We start from the raw sequence: 21,035 nt of genomic DNA on the forward strand, positions 1-21,035 counted from the left end.
CGAGGATTTACACTGCTCATTTCTTCAGTTGCTATAGTCTCTAGCTGTTAGTAATGTTTCTACGGCTGTTTAAATAACATGCTGAGAATATCAGTGAAGATTAAGTGGTTTAATGGTGCCATATGAATATACAGGACTGTCTCAGAAAATTAGAATATTGTGATAAAGTTCTTTATTTTCTGTAATGCAATTAAAAAAAAAAAAAAATGTTGGATTCTCATTCATTAAAAATCAATGAAAAAATATTTTGCTTTTTTTTATTTTAATATTATGCTATATAGCTTTTAAAAAAAAAAAATAAATCATCTATCCTATCTATATATGAATAAATATAAAAGTATACTTATTAAACAAATCACTTGAATTGTCTAATTAACTTTAAACAACACAAAGGTTTCTTTGTATGAGATAGGATTTTAGAGTTTTCTAGCTGTAAGCCATAATCAAAATATTAAAAAGATAAAAAGGTTTGCATCATTTCAGTGATTTGTATGAATCCAAGAATGCATGATTTTTTTTTTTTTTTAATTGCATAACAAAAAATAAAAAATTTTACCACAATATTCTAATTTTCTGAGACAGTCCTGTACATCATAGATATTAGAAATCAGGAATGTATTGATTGACAATTTACTTTTGTTTTGTTTTATTGAAGACTGTGCGCCTTGAACTGTTTTTTTTTTTAATGGATGAAAAAACTTTTAGTCACTCTTATTTGATTTTTTTTTGCTGTTTTTGGTCTCTTGAGGAACATATAAGGATCCTAGCCAGCTAAATGTGCCACGATGTTCACCAGCTATTCACTAACTGTGTTGGTCTGCTGTTTGGAGCTGGGCAGAAACCAGCTGCCTTTTAACAGTCAAATTAATCCCAACAGTAGCGTTTTTTATAGTAGGCTCTAAAACCAAAACAATGAGCTGGAAGATGCTAAAATGCTGTGAATGGTGAGACATGCAAAGTCGAGAAATAATTCTAGGTGCAGCTTCAAGTTTCACTCCACAATGCAATGCAAGGGAAAATGTTTTGAGCAATGGTACCTGAGTTTCTTTCAAAGACAATTAGCTTTAACTCGCTGTCCTCAGACACCAAACTGGGCAGGAATGTTGCTCGAACCTTCCTGGATTACTACAAACTCAACAACCTCATCAAGGACAACCGACCAATTCACATTCAAAGGTAAAGCAGTCTGGCATTATGAATACATACATACATATTTCATGAAATAAATGACCCAAATACGATTTAAATTTGAATTGTTCATACTCAAATGCATGTATTTTCTGAACTACACTCTACCGTCTCAGCCACTCATATTGATGTGTTTTTGTCTCCAGCTCCGAGGTGACAGGCAACGATAACAAAAAGGGCAACGGTGTCGGCAGAGACGCAGCAGACAGAGAAAGAGAGAAGAGCCAGAGCGTCAGGCACTAGACAATCAGACGGAAGGACCGACAGACACAGACTGAGCATGTATAAAACGCAGAGCACCGTAGCGGGAGGATCCTTCACACTTCATCGCCTTTAGAAGCTCCACATCTCCCTGGCTATAAAGACTTATTTTCACAGATTTGTAACAGTGGGATGACTGGTACTTGCAGGACTAAAATAAGAAGAAGCTTTCTCTTGGGTTATTTCATGGCTCTAAAACATGGATTACTGAAGGCCAAGGGAAGACAGACTACCCATCTAAAGTCCATCTGTGGCCTTCATTCAGCAGCTCCTTTTTGTTGTCTATACATTTGTAAATAAATGCATGTTTCTCTGCTGTTACTAGCTTATTTTTTGACTATGGTGATATGCAATGTTATCTCTGGTATTATAAATAGTCATTAAACACTGAATCACTTCATCACTTTTGCTCTTAAATCAATGCTGATAATATTAATGATTGCTTTTTTATAAGTGAGAACTGCAATTCTTTTTATTTAGCTATATTATTGCATTATAGATCTCTTGTCGCTCATGAAGTATATTTTCTTTTTTACTTAACTGCAGATAATACACATTGGGGATTAGATACACACACAAAATATTAACAGTAATTTTGAGGACAAAAGTGATCTTGTGAGTGTGCGCGTGTGTGTGTTCGTGCGCGCGCGCGTCTGTGTAGCGAAAGCTTTTGATTTGTCACTTGGTCACGTGACCGTACATCCGCTCTGTCTGTGACTGTTGCCGTCTGGCAGCTATGACAACGAACTTTGAGAAGTTGGATGAATGGCTTCAATGAAGAAGACGTTTTCCTCCGCCGCGGTGCAGCACAATAAGTCTCTGACATGTTCCGTCCAGCTGGACATTCAGGCTGTAAGTGCTTCCGGTCGCTCCTCCGGTCAGAAACTCAGAAGCGGACCTAGCTTAGTTAACGTCAGCTAACTCGCGAGCTGACGTTAACTCACGCTCTCTCACGTTCTCTTCCGTTTCCTGCGTCGTAACTTCAAAATATCATCGTTTTTAGTTGTTTTGATGAAAAACTAAACACATTTAACTGTATCCATTATGTTTTGTTATCATAGTATTTGTCAATTCACAAAGATGAGTCCCATATATATATATTTGTAATCAACAAATAGATGCCCTCAACATAACGTTTAACGGTAAATGTCTGTAAACATTGAACTAAGTTACAACCAATTTAAGGCTCACTGTTTTGTAAACGTTTCATTCGACTTGCAGCACACGTGGATCAGTTGGAAGCTGATTACTCTCATGTCTACCTGTCAATTGAGTAAAAACATAATTCGTTTTACGGGTTTAAAAAGAAAATAAAAAAGGGCATATTGTTATGCATAACTTTAGTTCTTTTGTGCACTTGCAAAATATATTTAGAAATTCAAACAAAAAAAAGATTGCTGTAAGCACACTGATGCTGCAGCAACAATGTATGTTGCGATGCATGTTGTGGGGTTCAATTATTTCTGAAAAGTGTATATTTCATTTTTTTATCCTGCAAAAGGCAGGTTCAATTTTGACAGATTAAATCAATCTTCCAGGAAAGGATGCACAACAACAACATCATGTCTGACTTCCTGAGGCTGTGTGCAGGTCACGTGTCCAGGAGTGCTCCTGACGAGAAGCAACGACATCTACCTCAGTGTTCGGGTCATGGGCCAGTACAGGAAGACCCCCTGTGTGCCGCCTGTGTTCCCTTTGCTCTTCCGCCATAAAATGTCTTTCGTCAAGGTGAGAATTATGAATAAGCTGCCTCTAAAACTATAAGCAACCGAAGTAGAATTACTATGTCTGCAGAAATAGTTTTTCTTTTTCTTTTCAGTGTTTTGAGGAATAGTGCATGTTTTTCCAACATAAAAAAGAGATGCATATCACATGTCTCCAGGTCACATCCCGTTCTTTATGTTGGATCCTTCTCTATTCATTGTACTTCTACTTACAAATTAGTAGGCTCAAGACATCTTAGATGTTTTCTCTTTCCCCCCCCCCCCCTTATTTTTATGACCTCTCCGAGGCTGCTGCTGTTTACTGGCTGACTTTAAAGGTCTTACGACTCAAACTTGAAGCCCTACAATTTGAACATTACGGGCTCAACTCCTGATAAAAGAGGCCATCGTTTTTTCCCTCGGGATGCTGGCAGAGTTAGATACGGAAGCTGCATGTCTCCTCTTGTTATAAGTATCGATCTGCTTTGTCTGTACTCTGTTTCACCAGACTTTCCCTGGTGTTGTTGACCCTGCTGATGTAGCTGACCTCCTGGAAGGTAAACGGCCGTCTGGGATTTGCTTCCTTGTCTCTTAGCCCTGAATCCTCTGCCATGCATAGGATATTAGCTGTGATCCTGATCATTAGCTCACAATCTATTTCTGCTTTCCTTCCTCTTAGCTGACACAACATCTTTTGAGCTGATTCAGTCGGTACCTCCAGGTATGCTTTGTGATGACGCCATAAGGGCATTTAAAGTCCCCACTGTATCAATGCATTACTCTGCAAAAAACAGATCTTTAACTTGGTTTGTATGTGTGTGTTTCTGTGTGGTTTTTAGAGGGTGAAGTCCTTGCCACAATGGAGGACAGCAGCAGAGATTTCCTGTACCCTGGTCCCAGACTGGGCTCCAGAGAAGGAGCTGTCGAGAGAGACATACTGATGAAGAGATCCTCCTCCTTTCCTGTAGGCTACTATTCATTGTACTTATTTCTTAACCCTCCTTCTAACACTTGCGGCCGTATTTATAAAACTATGCGGAAGAATTCTCCAATGAGTCAACATAGGAGTACAACACATATTTGCTGAGCTTGATAAAATAGACACATAATTATCAAGTGACTTCTATCTACAGAGAAAGTAGCTTTTAAGAGCAACTCTTAATTTATTACCATTGATCATGTGTATGTTCAGAGAAGGAAAAGCCAATTAGAGATATGGATTTTACCCTACGTCTGACATATTATACATATGACATACATATGATCTCTCCTTAATTCTTTTATCATTATTTCTTAATTTTTTTTTTAGATTGGTAGAAATTTTATAATTTCTCACGTTTTTAATTCCGAGTAAAGTTGAAGGGTTTTCAGATCAAAATGTTACTTTTAGCAGTTCGATGAATATGGTGTCGGGTGTCTCGCATGTATTTAATGCCTGCTTCACCTGAGCTCCTGCACACTGCAGAATTAGATGTCAGGTCATGCGTTTCCACGTTGTTCCCATGCCACAGCCACCCGACAGTGTGCTCACCACGGGATCCGGCTTGATTGGCACCTACGTTACATGTGTCATTCATAGACTGGAGAAGAGTGTGTCTTTCCTTAAGTGAGTCTCCTCCTAATCTCTGTGGCTCACATGTCTGTGCACATGACAGGAAGGTAGCTCGATAACCAAATCAAAAGCTCTGGCCTGTCTTTGACAAAGTGAAGTAATTTCTTCAGAAACGGTGTTTTCCATATAGAGCTGTTGACTGTCTTTGCTTCACAGACAGAACCTCTCTTTTTACTCTCCATCTTGTCATTCTTGCTTTACCCTCCTCTTCTTATATCATCCCTTTCTCTCCCTACCTTCAGCCGGTGGCTTTTTTCTCCTCCCCTTGCTCTCCGAGGCACTAACTGGCATATTTAAATGTCTTTAAACGCCATCCCCCTCACCATTGCTTCTGTGTGTTTCTGTTTGAGGCCTACCTAGCAATTTAGATGTCTCTGTCCAAATGCCATATTATTTAAACATCACTGGAACCTTTCTCTTTTCTGCAATTTGTTTTCCTCCAGTAAAGCAAAGATTGAAGACGTGTAAGTGTGGATTGGTGTTCCGAGCAGTGCTGTTATCTGTCTGTTTGTCTTCATCTCCCTGTTAAAGGTGTTGTGTTTGTACCTATTGTCCCTCTCCCTCCAGGGAATCTCCCCCAAAGTGGAGTTTGCCACGACATCAGTCATAGAAGAGAGTGATGGGAGAGACAGCCTCCCTGCCTCACCTGTAAGTGTCACCTTTTATTACATCTCATACATCTCAACGTACACACGGAGACGCACGTTTTACGAAATGTGTTCGACCTTTTGTCTGCTTTTGATTTTTCTCTGCCTTATGTCTGCTGTTGATTTGTCAAACACTTTCAAAACACTTTCTTTCATAATTACATTCTAGTGTGTGTTCATGGCTTTTCAGAGCTGCTTTGTTGAAATGTAAACAGTTAAAACCCATCAAAGTGCCACTCATAAGTCAAGTAAACTGTGTGTGTTCATCAGGCTGCATGTCGGCTCCACATGTCTTGACTTTGAACTCATCACAGCTTCTCACTCAGCCTCACTGTGCACACGTGTGGACCAAAGCTAGAACGGGAAATATTCATCGAATGAGTGGTATCGCTCGCCATCAGATTTCTCTGTTTCTACCATACATACCCACCTTCTATTGTTTCCATGGTGACTGCATCTATCTATCCATACTGGCAGTGTTTCAAGGGTATCTGTTCTCTCCTTGTGAATGTAATTATAGGGAGGCAGATCTGCGATGTTGATTGTGAGGCTTCTCTCTCGTCTCCGGCTAGATGGGAGTTTACACAATATTTATCCCAGAACCAGCCAGTCAGTTTTTTAACTCTGATATGAGGGTCACCTGTATCTCTGCCACTGTGTCCTTGTGGATTTTAAAAGGTAACTGTGCTCAGCTGTGTGAAATCACATTTTACTTTTGGAAGAATATTCAGACTCCCTTCTCTCTGTTCTTTCTTCCGCTTGAATGCGCTCTCCCCAGTTCTCATATAATCATCCACTGATGCTTTCTTTAGAGGTTTTTTTCTTCTATAATTTGTCAATACAAAAAAACTAGCAATCAACTTACCATTTTAGCATCTGTTTTGGAGCAAATCAACAACAACAATGTTTTGTTCAGCCTTCTCAGTTGTGAGGATTTACTCTCTTTATTTGTCTAAGTTTTAGACAAAAATAGACATTGGGCTTTTTTCATTTTTTTCAGAATTAAAAAAATCAATAGATTGATGATGAAAATAATTCTTAATTGCAGCCCCCAAGATCAAATATAAAAATAAAATGTATGTGTATATATATCTGATTTGCAGCGCTGGATTCTATAATTTTTATTTTATCATTTTCAAAACAACAATTGTTAGTTTCTGCCTTTTTTCTTTAAAACAGCAACTTTATGTCTAGTTCTTTAGACAATGGGGGTAAAAGTTGGCCCCCAAATATGTTTCCCTTTCCTCCACTGCTTCTTGGTCTTGTGTGACTGAACACATGTTTGTGCAGAGGTAATGTCAACAGATGCATTCTGGGAGGGTAGATGAATGCTCCAAAGCTATACTCCAAAAGAGTCTCTCTTCAAAATATAAATGGTACAAATGAAAATCGTTCTCAAACATTGCTGTTTGTAACCGGATCCATCACATGTTGTGCCAAAAACACTCCCATGCATTTCCCAGGTGCGGTAACCTGAGCTATTTGTTTAAACAGGATGTCATTGAGTGTTCTCCCGGCCCCTGGGGGGGATGTCTGGATCAGAGCACCGCTGTGGATGTCAGACAGTAGAATTTCTCCATTTTCTCTCTCAACATCTCCTCGCAGAGGCATTTCCTTGACTGCCTGCCCGCCCAGCTCACAAACCTTGTCCAGTTTTAATAGAGATTTAGACCGATAGCAACTACCACAAAACCTCTGAAACCGTATGATGAACCCACTCAGCGTCCAGGAATATCTTTGTCTTCCTTTACCGATTTACAGGTGCTCTAATCTTTTTTTTTAATTGTTATGATCCACATTGAATAACACGTTTTAATCCAGAAGTCACTTAGCCAATGAGAGCAAGTACTGACAGCAATTTGAGTCAGTTTGTCCATCTTTCTGTCAGAACACCACTTTGGTCTCCACTGAATTATCTTGTCTGCTGGATTGACATCAAATTCTGATCAGAGTTCCTGAGGATTTATCCGAGTGTCTTCGGTGTATCGTGGTCTGTGTAACCAGAGACTGGAGATAAGAAGTAGACCTCGTCACAGGGACGTCACCTATTGGTTCGGGGACTGCGGTTTGGCATTTTGTCAATCGGACTACAAAAGTCATTTCCACGTTGGCTTCACTTTCAGAACCAGAGTTTGCCACCTGCCACCAGTTTAGCGTTATCGCTGGAGATCTTGGCACACTCAGCACTTTATTCTGCTGGACACTTTAACCTGCTGGAAATTCACTTTGATCACTGCCTTGTGTATATATTTTGTTTCCTCTATATATTTAATACTTTAGTATTTAGTTTTGTGTTTTATTTTTATTAATGCTCTAATGTGCACCCGCTGCTGTGATCCTGAAATCTCCCCACTGTGGGACGAATCAAGGAATATCTTATCTTATCTCTTATATGAGCATTGTTGTTGTGAGCGTGGATGTGGTTCGCACGCTGAACTTGGCATTTAAGAATAAATAATAATACATTTTATTTGTATAGCGCTTTACAAGGTACTCAAGGCACTTTACATGGTGAGATAAAAGCAGTAGAAGCAAATACAATATAAACAAGAGAGGTGACGTGGCGCTAAGAAACCAAAACCCAAACATACTGAACTAGCATCACGGGTTAAAAGCAGATTTAAATAAACGAGTTTAGCTCAAAGCACTGCTTTCCAGTTGTGAGAGCAGCAGCTCGTCATCAGTTGCTGACAAACTCCCGGTGGCTCTCCGGTGAAGAACCGACAGAAGAGCTGGAAGAAGTCCCAGACGGTGTTCGGTGTGGGGGTGGGAGGCCAGACTTTGTTTAATTTTATTAAATCGGTCCAATCTCAAACGGCAACCTCGATACAAACATATTTATCATTCAGTTTCTCTTAAACATGTTTTTATTGTGTGTGATTTTCCCTAATTAGCATTTATATTATCTTTGTTTTACAGTCTCTTTATCATATGAGACTGGAGATGGCCATCAAATGCAATTAACATTTTATCTTAACTTATTCATCCCCGGTTGGCGTTACCCGCTGGAAGTGGGATATTGCATGCGAGAATGATGTTATTGGCCATTAGAGTTCTTAAAGTAATCCTGCGGAGGTTGTCTCCATGGCGGAGCCGGCTGCAAGAGCTGTTGTTGTTGTAACACTTTAGCTGAATGATTTAGCTAATGGTTTAATGGTTTAGTCCAGGGAGAAGCGGCCGCGTGGAGAGGGAGATCAGCTGCCTTAATGGCTCAAATGGCTGACGCCTGTGTAAAGGAACAATGTTGTGTTGTGCGTAGGAATCCAAACTGCTGAGACCAATGCTCTGCGTTGCCTTTGAAATGGAGGCTTGCTTCACAAAACACACCAACATGTCTCTCTCTCGTATTCTAGACTTGCTGTCGTTCTCCAGCGAGGCCTTCTTTAACCCCGTCCAGGCAGACTCCGGCAAAACAGTCGTCGCCGTCTGGCGTGCGTTGTTCCGAATCGGCTGAAGCAAAACGTGTCTCCTGGAAAGGGGCCGAGGAAAGGCTCAGAGTCGAGGCTGGAATGACAAGCTCCGCCCCGACCTCGACGGCCGCATCTGGCCGAAGTCTCCACAAAGACGAGGGGGAAAGAAGACGAGCCGCTTCTCCGGGAGCTGGTGTGGCGTCTGGCTACCGGCAGCCCACCGTGTCCTCGAGGACGCGCTCCTTGTCCCCTTACACCCACCGCAGGATGTGCCAGCTGTCAGAGGACACCGGGCAACGGCTCGGCCACCTCCAGCTGGGCCCTCACCGCTTCAGGAAGGAGTCCGAGAGCCAGCCGCCCTTCCTGGTCGGTACCATTCCGATATATATAGATTCCTCCGGACAGGAAGTGGCGCGATGGTTTATTTAATTCAATTCAATTCAATTCAGTTTATTTGTATAGCCCAATTTCACAAATTACAAATATGTCTCAGAGTGCTTTACGATCTGTACACATAGACATCCCTGTCCCAAAACCTCGCATCGGATCAGGAAAAACTCCCAAACAACCCTTCAGGGGGAAAAAAGGGAAGAAACCTTCAGGATGGACAGGTGCAATAATATGCTAATAACACACATGTTCTGTGGGCCGGGGTTCAAATGAACGGGACCCTGAATTGATGTAGTTCAACCCTCAGTGGGAGCGTCCCAAAATGTAACATAATCCAGTGGGCAGATTAAGTGGAGGGCCTAATAAGAGAGCGGTGTTAATCTTTTTACCTGAGCCGTTAATGGATTTGGACGTCATTAAAATGTTTCACCGTGTGCACATGCAATTTGGCCCGTTATCGTCACCGAGGGGCTCCAGTGTGCTTTAATAGCACACGTCCGGGATGGAGGCCGATGCACAGTTATTTGTTAACACTTTAATTCCGGTTGTGTCGCCGCTATGAGATATTTGCATCTCAAAGGGAGCGATTTCCTGATCACACAGCCGTGGGGGGGTTAACAGTTGATGGACAAGAACAACACGGCCTCCCTCGCTCCGCCCCCCCCCTGTATTCCTGCTTCTTCATTTACATCTAATCTAATCCTCAGGTGTGAATATCAAAATCGGCTAACACGCTGCTATTAAAATAAACGATTAGCTGGAGAGTGGTTTGTTTTCGTCACACACATGAATGGAATTTACTTCCCGCTTTGTAAAAAGAGAGAAGTGTGTGTTTTTCCCGCTCTGGTTTTCCTGGGGGAATATTCTGTCGGCGATTAACCCGCGTAATTGAGAGTCAAGCTGCAATTAACAAATAGATACCTAATGAAGTAGCTCAGCCCCACGGTGACTCATCGTCGGAGCCTCGGCTGCATGCCGGTGTCGGGGAAGCGCGTTCCCAACCTGTTTTTTCCCACATGCCTCATTGCACGTCTTTTGGTGAAATAGTTTGGAGTTCATATAAAAGACACATGGTGGGATGATTGTTTACTTTGCGGCTTTTTCTGTGATTTAGTGTATTTTGTTGTTGATTTAGTGTTTAGTGTGTACACAAGCAGATCAAATGTCATTGCATTTCGTATTTGAAGTTGATTAATGTGTCAGAATTAAGATGCTGCTTGAAATACCAACGTGTCTTACGACACACACAGAATTCAAACGACATCGGCGTTGAGTTGATATTGTTTGACAGCCGATTTTATTTCTGTTTTCATCCCAGGTCCCTCGTTGCAGTCGAGCCTCCGTGGGGGGAACTCCGTCCTCCGCTGACGGTCGTCTCCATCGACGCTCCGTCAGCCTCACGGCGGATCACACGGGTACGCGTTCACGTCCATATGCAAAAAACATACATACGGTCATGCTATACGGGCTGCAGAAGAAAATACTTGCTCTCATATTTCAAGATTGGTTATGTTGTCGTGTGAAAATGTGTTTTATTTTATTTGGATTCCATTTATTGTCATTGCACAGAGGCAACGAAATGTATTGTCTGCATTTAACGCATCCTTAGTTATTAAGGAGCAGTGCGCTGCAGTGATGCCCCCCGGGGAGCATCTGGGGGTTCAGTGCCTTGCTCATGGACACTTCGACTTGCAACTAATGGGGACAGCGGGGATCGAACCGACGACCTTGGGGTTACAGGACGACCCGTTGCCCCACTGAGCTACAGCCATATGCTTTACATCTTAATGATAAGACGTGGAGAAGTATTTCAAAATAAATCATGGGCTGCATTTATATTTTGGGGTTATTGAGCTCGCCGGGAAGAAATCTTTCACGATAAAATGGCGTCTGACTTTTGTCTTTCGTCAGTGTAACAATGATGCCGATAAGTGAATAAAGTTAGCACGTGGTTCTGTTTACAGCTGCCTCGATGTGGTAACTTTCACTTGCACCCGTTTTATGTTTTAGGAATAAACTCTATTGAAGATTTCAATGAAGTACTGTCGATGTTTTTTCCAGTCCAGAAGCAGATTTTTCTGTTTTCATAAAACGGTCGACTTGTCTTTGTAGATTCTTCTCTCCAAGGGAGCTTCAGACCAAGAGCAGCCACAGTGAGTCTGATTATAATATTTCCAAGCAAAAGTACTGTAGTTACATAACTGTTTCAGACTTTTTGTTCTTAGAAAAGTATTCTGGAGTTACTCAAACATCCTGCTCTGTATTCAAACTAATCATCTCATAATCACTCTGCCAACCAAAAAGTTGTAAAGTAAAAATAATGAAACGTGTGTAATAACGTTTAATGTTCACGTTGCTTTAAAGCTGTACCATTTCCCCCCCCCCCCCCCCCCTGTGACCTGTTCCAGGTGCAGTCCGGCTCTGTGAGGGCCCCGTTGTCTCCAGAGACGCAGTCCAGACCCGAGGCCCGGACCAGAAGCCCCGCCTCCGCTCGGTCCACACCGACGGTGTCGAACTCCAGAAGGGCTCTGAGCCTGAGCTACTCCCTCAGAGAAAGGTAAACGCTCGATAGAAGGCCAACCCGAGAACCTTTTCAAAGGCGTGTAACATATCCTTAAATCACAGGCACTTTAACAAAATGCACCATGATCAGAAAACAAGCCCGCGACATGTTAATCAATGGGACCCCGATGTGAGGAACCTCAAATAGATTATCGATTGGCTCGGCTCTCAAACACGTAAGAGAGACCGGCCACCGAAGCAGCTGATCGGATTCACGCCGGCGCCAAAACAAGAGAACACTTCATCCCAGATCTTTTGTGTTTCCACAAAAGATCTTACAAGCAAAAGTAGCACCGGTATGAGTTTCCAATTGCAGTGTTCGACAAATACACACGTGAGTGTGTGTGTGTGTGTGTGTGTAAGCTCATACACATCCAATCTTTAATTTTGATCACACTCGACAGGCAGGATGATTTCCCCTCCACCTCTTAAATTACACAAGCTGATGTCTTGTCATGTTTGTTCATTACTGAGTGAGGAGGCAGAGAGGAGAAAAAACAAAAGAGGAAAATGGTATTGATTTGTGTTTCGCCTCGAGTCTGATGCATTTGACCCGATGCACGCTTTAATACATTCAGAGGGACCTTGTCATCGACCGCGACAGCTGCGGGTTGAACACACCGACGCGACCGACGCTCCGCAGTGTTTGTTTGCGCTCTGCTTTCCCCGTCCCGACTGCTCAGTCCATAAGCAAACATTAAAATCAATAGACAATCTTAAGCTGCAAAGTAAATTGTCGGAAATGAACGTTACTTTTCTCTCAATTGAAAACGCGACAGGAGTTGCAGGGCGGGAGATTAGAGCGGGCCCCTGTAGATTCCCGCCGACCGGGAGCGGGCACGTCCTACCACAAATCTTTGATCTCCAAAGGAAATGACAGATGCCGGTGGCGACGTCTGCCCCCGAAGCCTCCGGGTGTTCATGTCTCTGGGTGATTTGTCCTTGATGACTTTTTGAAGCAGGAAGCGAGTTTATCTGATTACACAGGAACAGCTTCCATTCCCGAACTGTGAGCCGGGCCAAGACGTCCGTCAGTCAGTCAGTCAGTGGGCCAGACGGTCAGTTAGTCAGTCAGTCAGTCAGTCAGTCCGTCCGTCAGTCAGTCCGTCCGTCAGTCAGTCAGTCAGTGGGCCAGACGGTCAGTTAGTCAGTCAGTCAGTCCGTCCGTCAGTCAGTCAGTCAGTGGGCCAGACGGTCGCCATCACCGCTGCACTCCCAGCAAATAGACGGGGATGAGAGGCAATAGTGGAACTCATTTCCTTCACTTCCCTCTGTCTGTCAATTCAAGCTGGCATAACTGCCTGTGATCAACTTGAAGACACATTCATGTTGTATCGATGATGCACATTTATGCCTCCAGATGAAATGCACCATTTGCTTTGTCAATTGTAAAAAAATATTTTAAAAATGTGCACAAAGGGTAGAATGTGCTGGGGGGGGGGGGGACATGTAAATGGAGGAAACACTGGCATTTATTTCAAAGTTTTTAAAGTATCAATTCAGTGTGGTAGTTGTTGTTTCCTTGTTGGTCCACTCACACGGCTTGTGTTGTGGAACAGCACCGACTAGTGGACACAAGAAGAACTGAAGACTTCTTGAACAAATGATTTTTCATTCATTGTTTGGAAGTTGTATAATTTATTAAGTGATTGTTACACACACTGCTATTAAGTTTTTTACTTGTATGGTATATGTTACTTTTCTTTAAGGCAAATATTACTATGTCTGTTTACAAAAAATGTTGGTGACATTTTCATGGTGCAATGACTACATTTTTCATCCAATTACTTTTAAACTATTTGATGACATTTTACTGGCATACTTGTGACATATTTTATAACGTCTCCCATAATGACTTCATACGTTCTGGCTACAGTCGTGGCCAGAGCGATATGTTTTCAATTTGAAGCAATGTCTAATTTGTTAGTTAATTTTCAGTACATCTTTATTTATTATTACTTTTGTCATTTTCAAGTCAATACAGTGAACATTGTGGGGTTTTCTTCCTTTAACAAAAGGGTACCAACAATTGTGTCTGTGTGTGTGTGTGTATACATTAGCCCAAATGGATGTAGTTATATATGACTAACTCAGTTAATCAAGTTGTTTATGAGTTTTTAAATGTTCTTTTTGTGTTTCCCCTCAGGCTCCAGACCAGTCAGCCCAGTCCCTCCTACTGGGAGATCCACAGGAGAGTTGAAAGGATTCTGCAGACACACAAAACCACCTCGAACAGCTGAGCTGTCACGTCCTCAACCTGCTGATTGTTAACGTAACAACTGCATCAGTCAGCGAGTCCAAAAGGTTCAGACACGTCTTCATTTATCTTCTTTTGGTGTTCAGTTAAAACTCAAAACCCTCCAGAGCACCTGCTGCGCTCGTCTTTGTTTCTCTTAAAAGAAAGTCGACTAGCACGGGTGACATTTAGAAGCACAGCAGCACTGCTTCCCTCCCACCCATCAGCTGGGTAGTTTTTGTGATTTAAACATTCCAACGGTAAAAACCAAACGGAGACGTTGTCGAATTTCTCTAAAGCTGTGTGTGGAGTAGGCTCCGGGATAAAGAAGCAACATTTAGAGTGTGTGTGTGTGCGTGTGCGTGAACAAGGAGGCATGGTGGATGTAAGCTGCAGCTGTTCAGGGCTCGTCTCTCACAACACAAGAAGGGAGCTCAGAGCCAGTCGGGACGCACAAGAGAAGGAAAAGAAGACGCAGAAACTAAGACATGTGGCCTCATCATAAATTGAGATTTATAGTGAACATGTCTTGAATATTGATAGTGTTTGTATGTGCTCTTCATAATGAACGTGTCACCATCATCTTTTATCAGTGCTAATGAAGATGCAGCATTCTTAAGTGCCGTTTACCACCTGTATGTAAACCCGCAGAGTATTAAAATCTAAAGGATACTGAATATAGAAAATCTATTTCAGGGAGTGAGCACCAGTGAATAATCATAGTTTGGGGCTTTCTTTGAAGCAGTGCATCAAGTTATCGTGCAGCAAGGATCTAAACAATGGTAGAACTACATGCTTTTGACTTATTCACTATGAATCTATAAGTTTGTTTATAACAAGCCCATATGAAAATATTACATTTTAAATATGACTTACATTGTAAGTTAGATCAATCGAGTTATTCGCAGTAGTGCTGCATTTTTAGATATTGAAATGGTTGTGATAGTCCATCTGGCATCTTAATGTGCACTCAGCTCAGTTCCTCTTTGTGAGACCATAACTTCGGCCAAATTATGTCCGGTTTTCATATCATGCTTTTAAGCCTTGCTTTAGTAATTCTGTATTTCAAGGACAAAAAACTAACAAAATGAACTACATATTATTTTGAAGGGTTACAACCTCAATATATATTTATTTAAATCACCACGCAACAGTCTGTTCTGCTCATCAATGATTGTGAATTTGTAATAAGACATGCAACAAGCATTCTTTTTTTGGGGGGGGGGGGATAGTTGAACACACTGGTGCCAGTCGTCAAAAGAATTATATGTTATTGTTCATATGATGCACATATTTAGAAGACTATGATTACTGTGCAGCAAAATGAGTTTTGTTTGATTAAAAACATTTTTCAGTTGTAAATATAAGCATGTAGACAACTGTGTGTACAAACACCGATTATATTTATCAACACTGACCCACCTGCTGGTAATATCAGTATATCAATATTTATGAACTCAGTCACTCAGTGTTCATCACATCAAGTCTTCAGATTTACTTCTTCTGGAATTTACTCGTCTTCTGGAATTTAATAGTCTTCTTGTTCCTCTTGCCGGCTCCTTGTGCCGCTTTTTCCGTCACAATGTGCTGGTACTTCCTTTTGTTGTTGCTGGTAAGACGAGAGGAAGTGCATGTTATGCGTCTGCAGAAACACAATACATCTACACACTTTGTACTTCTGTAATGTACATACTGTCATACATATTGGGTTGTGATACATTTGAAATGTGACAGCAGATAGGTTTGTCTACATGGCTCATGTTACAAAAACACAGTATTTGGTCGCACGTTTATTTCATCGTTGAATCACCGTGACATACTCGAGCCACATCCAATAAAAATGGATTCATCTTTGCTTTTATTTCCACTTACCGTCTGAACTCGGCATCAGACAGCAGCTCCTCCACCATCGTCCTCTTCCGAGCCTTCTTGGGAACGCGGGAGTGATAGAAGTCGACGGGGTTGTCCATCACCGTGCCGACCTGTATCACACGGAACAGCGACGCTCACACTCCAACCCACACAGACAAGCGAGGCCAGCTTCATTGTTGCAGAGTCACTGGTTGAGTGTTGCTAAAGTTATGCCGTTAAATAACACCGTCATAATCTGGCTAACAGGGTGGAGCAATGACGTACGATTGGTCGATACTTCACAGGATTATTGGAGCGCTGAAAAAGGTACCGCAATACATGAAGGGGACTTAATTCTGACCTAATCAGATTACTGATGGGAGACAATTAGTTGAAATAAGGGATTATTAGTTACAATGTTAAAATAAAGAACACAAACAACTTCACAAGTCTCACAAGAGACTAGGGCTATAAAAAAATAAAAAATGTAACTGGGAAGTGTTGCCATAAAACAAAAAGACAGTACAGCCGGAGGGTCTGCCACCGTCTAGTCGGCGTTTATTATTTTTGCAGAGGCATTGCAGCGTGAAAAGATGGTTCGTAGGAAATGATTGAACAATTCAAAATGTTGTTACTTATCCAGACTACAGAGCCGTGAAGTGAACTCTAACTTTAAAACAATGAAAAGGTCATGACAATGGTTCTTAAGAAAACCAAGAAGAACATTGCCGTGTTATTGAAAAGACACTTTAGGGGCAGATTAGTGTTTTCTACTGACCTGGAAATATTTGGGGAAGCCATCTCTGTCATTCTTCTTGTAGAACCTCTTGGGATCCATGGAGCCTCTCATCTTCAGGACTTGGAGGTCCCCTTTCAGCTCCTGTGTGATCTCGGGGGCTTTCATATTAAACCAACCATCTCCTGAGGATTTCGCCCTCTCCGTCTGGGGAAAAACAGGGATCGCAATTATTTGAAAAAGCATTGGAGAAGCCCTAAAAGCAAAGAATTTGAATACATTTGCTGTGCTGAATTTATATTTTTGTGATTCGGGGCAGGATGTCACAAATGACACAACTTTAGCAGATAGAACCACAGGTGCAGAACTTTGTAAACTTACTCTGCGTTTCAACTTTGCGGCTCGTTTGGATTCACTGTACGGAGGCACTGCGTCCTTCTTCTCGAAGTCTGCTCCCATCACACTCTTCTTCATCACCTGTGGACAGCAACAAAAACTGCAACACTGCAAAACACCAAACTACCAACCCATCTACTCGGAGATAAAAGGCTGACGTCTAAAAGAACCATGAATAACAACGTCGCCGGTGTTATTGGATTTACTCGCTTGCATAACTATAGAGTTCATTATTCATTCTGCGTTGCGGATCACCTTCAAGAATCATTCACTTATTTACCTCATCTTGGATCTTCTTTTCCTTTCGCTCCCGCAGTGAACCGGAGACAGGTTTTGATTTGCTGCCATCAAAATTGATGTACAAGCCGCCGAACTCCTTCAGCCTGATGCCGGGATCAATGCGGCTGGACGCGTCTTTCCTGGAACAAATGTTTATTTATTTATTTAAAACATCACTTTTATTTGTTGAGCTTGTTTCCCGTTATGCTAAACTAAGTTTATTGGCTGCTAGCTGTAGCTTCATATTGAGCATGAAAGCGTGAGACCCAGAAGAAAAAGTTAAATAAATGTATTCCCCAAATGTGACTACTCTGCTGGAGGGATTTGTTGACAACGGGAACTGTATTTTGAACATGTGTGTATTCTGAAGTGAATGAACCAATCAAAGGCGGCCACCGCTCATACTTACAACTGAGGATTTCTACTATAGAAAAGGAGTTCTGCATCATCATCATCATCGCTGTCCCCGTCCTCATCAACAAACTCATCTGGGTCCTCCTGCGCCGCCGTCTCTCCCTTTGCGGCGTCCTCCTCCTCCTCTGTTGGCTTCTCCTTGTAGTAATGTTCATCAGCCTCCAGTCCGGGCCGCGTGTCAATCATAAACAGTCCGCCAACGCCCGTCGCTGCTGCGTCACACTTCTGCGACGGTCCCGCTATCTCCTCCGACAGGAACTCCACATCGCTGTCGGACTCCTCTCCAGAAGCTCCCCTGACCTCATCTTCCTCGTCGCTGCTGTCCAGCAGGCTGATTATTTTTGTATTCTGGACGATGACGTCTTTAGGCTGCTGTTCGGGGTCAGAATGCACCGTGATATGCTGCTGCTGGCTTGACGTCACCAGAACGGACTCAACTTGGACCTCATTAGAGTCGACCACCTGCTGGGCATCGATGTTCAATGTGCCGACTTCCATCCTCTCCTCCCCACACGGCCCCGTTTCCACAGCAGCATCCTCGTCTCCCTGTGCTGCGTTGGCGTCCACGTCAGCGACTTCCACAGCTTCATCCTTCTTCTCAGTCTCCCCTGTGATTTCAGAAGCACTTTCACATAATGTTACTGCAACTGCTTGGAGAGGCCTCATCGGCTCCGATGGCCGGATCGTTTCCTGCATCATCGTCATCTCCTCCGAGCCGCCGCGGTCCATATTCTCAGCACACGGCTCCTCCTGCTGGCGCCTGTCAGTCACTGCGGGTGCAAAAACAGCTTCCTCTGCAGGACTGTCGGATATCCTGAGAGACTTGGGGGAGTCGTCGTGCTCTTCTGAAATGACAAGAACTGTCTTCTCTACACTCCCTGCATTTGGAGGGAGATCCGTAGTATTCACGCCGTCTTCCTCTTTTTCTTCCAACGTTTGGTTCCCGTCGTCTGCCAACAGAGTGCAGTCTGCGTCCGCGAGGATCATTGTACTTTCTAAGCAAGAATCATTGACTGTCGTGTCCTCAGCCTTTTCAATAACAACGCTACACTCTTTGAGTACGCCCTTGGTGGACCGAGCACTCTGACTGCCACTATCGGAGCCTTTGTCGCTTCTGCAGGGAGACCCTTTGCTTTGCGTCTTGCGGGGGGTGCCCATCGGGGAATGCGCGGCGGTCGGCTCAGCGTCCGAGTCCACGGCTTTGGGCCCGGTTGATTGGGCCTTCTCTCGTCTACGGATCGTCATACTGTACGTGGGCCCGGACTTAAACCCGTCAGAGTCACAAGACTCACTGACGTCACCAATAGCTGCTGCTGCACTCGTTTTAGCTGCCCGGCTCAGTCGAGCTCTTCGGGCAGGGGATTGGGAGCCATCCGAGGTTTCGTCTAGGTAGATGGGGATCGGACCAGTTTGCCTTCTGGTTCTCGTAGATCTGCGAACTGTGGACTTTGAAGCGTCTGCTCCCGAGAGGTCGGATACGCAGCTGTCGGCATCCGAGAGCTCCGAGTCTTCAGTTTGCCGTTTGGCAGATGATCTGGAGCACGTCGTCATTCTCTCACTTTTGGTGACACTCCGGAGTTCGGACACCAAGTCGACCGTGACGTCTCCCAGCTCGACAACAGCTGGCTCGGAGCTTTTGACAATCGTCTTCTTCCTCGTGCTCCGACGGTTACCGTAGCCAGTTAGAGAAGAGCATGATTCCACATCAGATGTGTCCTCATCTTTCTGACCCACTCCGCAGAGCTGTCGCCTCCTCACCCTGGTTTGCGTCCTTGGTCGTTCTGTGTCGTTCAACGCAGAGCAGCAGGAGTCTACGTCTGATGTTCCCGCTTCGTGGATGGAGCCCAGCGGTGTGCATGACTGCTCTGGACTGTGGAGTCTGGAAGCTCTGGTGCATCTTTTGAGCAGCAGATTAGGTGAAAGTTGTCCCTCGACTTTGTCCTGCTTGCTGCTGGTCTCCACCGGGGCATGCCGGGTGGGGCTCTCTGCTTGTCTAGCAGTGTTTCTGGTTCTCCGAACAGCAGATGGACTGGCCTGTTTGAGAGAAAAAACACAATAAGTATTTTTACAACTGTTTCTATAACAAGCTTAATCCCAAATAAGGAGGTATTGTTCATTATAAAAAAGGGTTCTTATTGTCAACTGATTCCAGACCTAAACCAACAATGTGTCACACGGATGTGGCTTTTTCTAAAAATGGGTCACAAACACATAGGTTCGTCTTGAAAAATAATTGTTTTATTTTCTTTTCAAACGTTGACCAGTCGGGAGGAAGTAGTACGTATGTTGGGGACTATTTAGCAAAGCACACATGTGGTGCCTTTGTCTCGTATTTAGGGCAGCATGACGTGTGTACGTGTCCAACAATAAAATAGTCACTGTTCATTTTAATTAAGGAGAAAAGTAATCCATCATTGACGAGTAGGACATTTGAATACATTTTAAACCACTCAGCTTATGTGGGGTAAATACAGAGGACTCTGTAGTTTGTGGTTTATCTTGGCCGTAACGTGATGAACTGAAAATGTGTCTGGACAGATTCTTTAAATTAATCTTTAATTCAATAAAAGGTAAAGCTGCGTTGACGTTCGGCGACCAAACACCATTACCGTCGCCGTGTCAGTCACGTTGTGGGATGGTTGTATCTAGTCAATATGTTCGGTTTTCTCCATTTGTTTCACAACATTAAATCGTTTACAAACTCTTGAGGAAACATGGTGCCCACGTGAAGTTTTAGCAGCTGCTCATTCGCGAGCTAACAGACGCGTCACGCGCTCTCTTCTTCTCCAACTAAACATGTCCTTGCTAAGCGTTGCCATGTTGAACGAACATGTATCTGTCTTACGTACCGGGACATCAGAAGACTGGTCGGAGTTTGTTTTAGTTGGAGACGACACGCGTACTCCTCTCCTGGTGGCCACCATTTTGCATGCTGCTGGAAAGCTTGCGAGCTCGTCACACTTCCGGTGTGAGAGCTGGACTCGACTAATCGATAACCGAAAATACGACAGGCCAAACAGACGATCGCAGAGATGTGATACAACTTCAAGTCGTGATGGTGGGAAAACTGTTCAGGTGTTTTACGGTAAAAGTAATGATGTTACTTTGTACTGCATTGAACGTTTGCTACAGAAAACGTACGAATTATTCGCTAAATGCACCAGTATCTCCAACCCACACTTTAAAACAGTATCTTTCAATAAACACAAATGTAAAACAAATACTTAAGTTAACTTATGTATGAACAAAACGCATCGTACACCCTGCCTGCCCATAACTCGGCTGAGAGCGTTAGTTCTTAAACAAAGCTGGAGTTGCCCTTCTTCATTAATTCAGCTCAGTTTTATTTA

General features: G+C 43.1%; 3 protein-coding genes across 4 annotated transcripts in view; 2 read left to right on the top strand and 1 right to left on the bottom strand.

Moving 5' to 3' along the window:
- The window catches only part of agbl4 (AGBL carboxypeptidase 4), a 267,416-nt gene extending 265,649 nt beyond the window's left edge, over nt 1-1,767 (top strand). For both annotated transcript variants that reach the window (XM_056414156.1, XM_056414157.1), the window contains 2 exons: nt 1,083-1,176; nt 1,335-1,767. In XM_056414156.1, coding sequence (XP_056270131.1) covers nt 1,083-1,176; nt 1,335-1,431 — 191 coding nt within the window. In that variant the 3' untranslated portion in view covers nt 1,432-1,767. The remainder of the gene's footprint in view (nt 1-1,082; nt 1,177-1,334) is intronic.
- Nucleotides 1,768-2,198: 431 nt separating this feature from the next.
- Nucleotides 2,199-14,686, top strand: spata6 (spermatogenesis associated 6). The gene is made up of 11 exons (XM_056414112.1): nt 2,199-2,301; nt 3,040-3,177; nt 3,661-3,709; nt 3,832-3,873; nt 3,992-4,116; nt 5,332-5,412; nt 8,765-9,187; nt 10,530-10,626; nt 11,324-11,364; nt 11,620-11,768; nt 13,920-14,686. Exons 1-11 carry the CDS (start codon nt 2,215-2,217, stop codon nt 14,011-14,013), a joined length of 1,326 nt encoding a protein of 441 aa, XP_056270087.1. The 5' UTR covers nt 2,199-2,214; the 3' UTR covers nt 14,014-14,686.
- Nucleotides 14,497-20,651, bottom strand: dnttip2 (deoxynucleotidyltransferase, terminal, interacting protein 2). Its single transcript, XM_056414111.1, has 7 exons — nt 20,535-20,651; nt 17,681-19,719; nt 17,273-17,411; nt 16,978-17,073; nt 16,639-16,803; nt 15,882-15,991; nt 14,497-15,618 (listed from the first exon to the last, which is right to left on the bottom strand). Exons 1-7 carry the CDS (start codon nt 20,607-20,609, stop codon nt 15,504-15,506), a joined length of 2,739 nt encoding a protein of 912 aa, XP_056270086.1. The 5' UTR covers nt 20,610-20,651; the 3' UTR covers nt 14,497-15,503.
- Between the last annotated feature and the right edge of the window lie 384 nt (nt 20,652-21,035).

This window comes from Pseudoliparis swirei, chromosome 5 (genome assembly GCF_029220125.1).
Source record: "Pseudoliparis swirei isolate HS2019 ecotype Mariana Trench chromosome 5, NWPU_hadal_v1, whole genome shotgun sequence".
In the NCBI taxonomy this organism is placed as follows: domain Eukaryota; kingdom Metazoa; phylum Chordata; class Actinopteri; order Perciformes; family Liparidae; genus Pseudoliparis; species Pseudoliparis swirei.

Bases quoted from the DNA above. Each gene is read 5' to 3' on its own strand.
- dnttip2 (XM_056414111.1), bottom strand. From the start codon at position 20,609: ATGGTGGCCACCAGGAGAGGAGTACGCGTGTCGTCTCCAACTAAAACA. The intron at 17,412-17,680 runs GTAAGTATGAGC...CATTTGTTCCAG, and splicing joins TATAGTAGAAATCCTCAGTT to GAAAGACGCGTCCAGCCGCA. The intron at 16,804-16,977 runs GTAAGTTTACAA...GTTTTTCCCCAG, and splicing joins CCGCAAAGTTGAAACGCAGA to ACGGAGAGGGCGAAATCCTC.
- spata6 (XM_056414112.1), top strand. From the start codon at position 2,215: ATGGCTTCAATGAAGAAGACGTTTTCCTCCGCCGCGGTGCAGCACAAT. The intron at 3,710-3,831 runs GTAAACGGCCGT...CCTTCCTCTTAG, and splicing joins TGTAGCTGACCTCCTGGAAG to CTGACACAACATCTTTTGAG. The intron at 11,769-13,919 runs GTAAACGCTCGA...GTTTCCCCTCAG, and splicing joins AGCTACTCCCTCAGAGAAAG to GCTCCAGACCAGTCAGCCCA.